General features: G+C 37.9%; 1 protein-coding gene across 7 annotated transcripts in view; it reads right to left on the reverse strand.

Moving 5' to 3' along the window:
* Positions 1 to 3,429, reverse strand: part of LOC101860265 — a 25,632-nt gene that overhangs the window by 12,000 nt on the left and 10,203 nt on the right. For all 7 annotated transcript variants that reach the window (XR_004858808.1, XM_013085309.2, XM_013085308.2 and 4 more), the window contains exon 7: positions 545 to 640. Coding sequence is in view for 6 of the 7 variants with exons in the window: in XM_013085309.2 (XP_012940763.1) it covers positions 545 to 640 (96 nt within the window). In the remaining variant the exon portion in view is untranslated. The remainder of the gene's footprint in view (positions 1 to 544; positions 641 to 3,429) is intronic.

The following is a 3,429-nucleotide window of genomic DNA, read 5'->3' on the forward strand; positions in this document are numbered from 1 at the left end:
CCAGTGACAAGTGTCAACTTTGGCGTCACTCTTTAAGCCCCTCCCAGTCTTGCCACACTACCCCTCGGGACGGGGTTACTGACTGAAGTTGTCTTTAGGCCATTCCCAGAGGGGGGACATTAACCATGTTCTTATGCACAGTAGAATTGTAATTGTAAATGGGCCGATTCATCAATGTCAAGCTCATAACTGTGTCTGAAATGCAACAAGGAACTGCTGCTTTTTCTTTCCTCATCCTTACTATTGTCATTTTTCCTCTACTTCTTTTGTATGTTTGTCACTCTCTTGTGAACTTCTATATCTGGGGTGCCTTGATAGTTGAAGCAGACTTTGTGCTGTTGAAGCTAGAGAGGTGAGCAAAGTAAGGTTGATTTCCCGAAAGGACTTCTCTATCAACATCCAGCCCTTGGCGCTCATATGACCTTATGCAGTTGCGAGCGCTGTAAAACCTCTACTAAAACAAACAAAACTCCTACTACACCTAATTTTGTGTCCCATGCATCGTGTCATCGTGTTCTAATCTAATTATAGCAACAACACTCACCTCCCATTCGTCTTTGTCCGTCAAGACAGGCACATCCAGCTCGTCTTTGCTGAAAAAGTGCAGGGCGTTCTGTGTGGACACCACCTTAATGTCCATCTGAGAGAGAGACAAGGAAACAGTTGTCAGTGTTGTACATAGAGAGAGGGACAAAGAAATGTTGTACATAGAGAGAGTTGTACATAGAGAGAGGGACAAAGAAATGTTGTACATAGAGAGAGAGACAAAGAAATGTTGTACATAGAGAGAGTTGTACATAGAGAGAGAGACAAGGAAATGTTGTACATAGAGAGAGAGACAAGGAAATGTTGTACATAGAGAGAGAGACAAGGAAATGTTGTACATAGAGAGAGGGACAAAGAAATGTTGTACATAGAGAGAGTTGTACATAGAGAGAGAGAGAGACAAAGAAATGTTGTACATAGAGAGAGTTGTACATAGAGAGAGGGACAAAGAAATGTTGTACATAGAGAGAGAGAGACAAAGAAATGTTGTACATAGAGAGTTGTACATAGAGAGAGAGAGACAAAGAAATGTTGTACATAGAGAGAGGGACAAAGAAATGTTGTACATAGAGAGAGGGACAAAGAAATGTTGTACATAGAGAGAGCTGTACATAGAGAGAGAGACAAGGAAATGTTGTACATAGAGAGAGAGACAAAGAAATGTTGTACATAGAGAGAGAGAGACAAGGAAATGTTGTACATTGAGAGAGAGACAAGGAAATGTTGTACATAGAGAGAGAGACAAGGAAATGTTGTACATAGAGAGAGAGACAAGGAAATGTTGTACATAGAGAGAGTTGTACATAGAGAGAGAGACAAGGAAATGTTGTACATAGAGAGAGTTGTACATAGAGAGAGGGACAAAGAAATGTTGTACATAGAGAGAGAGACAAGGAAATGTTGTACATAGAGAGAGAGACAAGGAAATGTTGTACATAGAGAGAGTTGTACATAGAGAGAGAGACAAGGAAATGTTGTACATAGAGAGAGGCACAAAGAAATGTTGTACATAGAGAGAGAGACAAGGAAATGTTGTACATAGAGAGAGGGACAAAGAAATGTACATAGAGAGAGTTGTACATAGAGAGAGAGACAAGGAAATGTTGTACATAGAGAGAAAGACAAGGAAATGTTGTACATAGAGAGAGAGACAAGGAAATGTTGTACATAGAGAGAGTTGTACATAGAGAGAGAGACAAGGAAATGTTGTACATAGAGAGAGAGAGACAAGGAAATGTTGTACATAGAGAGAGTTGTACATAGAGAGAGAGACAAGGAAATGTTCATAGAGAGAGAGACAAGGAAATGTTGTACATAGAGAGAGAGACAAGGAAATGTACATAGAGAGAGAGAGACAAGGAACTGTTGTACATAGAGAGAGAGACAAGGAAATGTTGTACATGGAGAGAGTTGTACATAGAGAGAGAGACATGGAAATGTTGTACATAGAGAGAGTTGTACATAGAGAGAGAGACAAGGAAATGTTGTACATAGAGAGAGAGACAAGGAAATGTTGTACATGGAGAGAGTTGTACATAGAGAGAGAGACAAGGAAATGTTGTACATGGAGAGAGTTGTACATAGAGAGAGTTGTACATAGAGAGAGAGACAAGGAAACAGCTGTCAAAGTCATACAAAGCGACTCACATTTATAACTGTTGATACCACCTTAACCCTCCTACTGTCTACGCCAAATTAAATCGACCTTTATTTTCGTTTTGTGGTGTCATAGCCGATTTAATCTTGGTAATTTGCGTCGTTATTTCATTCATCTATCCAGCCTTTTTTTGTGTATTTCCAAATATTTCAACTCCTTGACACCCACAAATGAGCTCTACTTCCTTTCTAATATCTAATCTCTGAAACTGTTCAAGGCCTTTGCTGGCCTGGTTTGCCTGTTCTCAAGCATTTTCCAACACAACATGATGGAATGATAATTCCCCGGACACCACAAGCTACTCTACTAGTTGTCCACACTTGAAAGGGTTCATGTCCTTTTGTGAGGCGTGCTGACAAAATGAGTTACTTCTCGCAGTCCACAAATGGAGATATTGACCAAAAATTGACACTATAGGGTCAAATTTGTAAATTTTCTATAAATGCCATATTCTTTAAGTATAACACTCCTTATATTTCAAACTTATAAATTGTAAAAAACTTCACCTAAAAGTGTGATGTATCTATTTCCTATATATTGTAAAAATTTCACCTATAAGTGTGATGTATCTATTTCCTATATATTGTAAAAACTTCACCTATAAGTGTGATGTATCTATTTCCTATAAATTGTAAAAACTTCACCTATAAGTGTGATGTATCTATTTCCTATAAATTGTAAAAACTTCACCTATAAGTGTGATGTATCTATTTCCTATATATTGTAAAAACTTCACCTATAAGTGTGATGTATCTATTTCCTATAAATTGTAAAAACTTCACCTATAAGTGTGATGTATCTATTTCCTATAAATTGTAAAAACTTCACCTATAAGTGTGATGTATCTATTTCCTATATATTGTAAAAACTTCACCTATAAGTGTGATGTATCTATTTCCTATATATTGTAAAAACTTCACCTATAAGTGTGATGTATCTATTTCCTTAAGGCCTGAATCCGAGAAGTAACTCATTTTGTCAGCACGCTTCACATTTACTTGTTTCACAGCGGTCGACATTTGTAAAGGATTTCACGACAATTTTCTAAACTAAAAAAAACAATTTCCCAACTTGATGGGGAGCAGCAAACGGGAAATAAACAAGTACTGGCACAATTGTTGAGAACAAAAACATGACTGCTTCACTCTATATGATGTGTGTGTGTGTGTGCATGTGTGTGTGTGTGTGGGGGGGGCGTGTGCTTATCAAGACTATATGTGTCACGG

The sequence above is a fragment of the Aplysia californica genome, unplaced genomic scaffold (assembly GCF_000002075.1).
Source record: "Aplysia californica isolate F4 #8 unplaced genomic scaffold, AplCal3.0 scaffold00364, whole genome shotgun sequence".
Taxonomy (NCBI): domain Eukaryota; kingdom Metazoa; phylum Mollusca; class Gastropoda; order Aplysiida; family Aplysiidae; genus Aplysia; species Aplysia californica.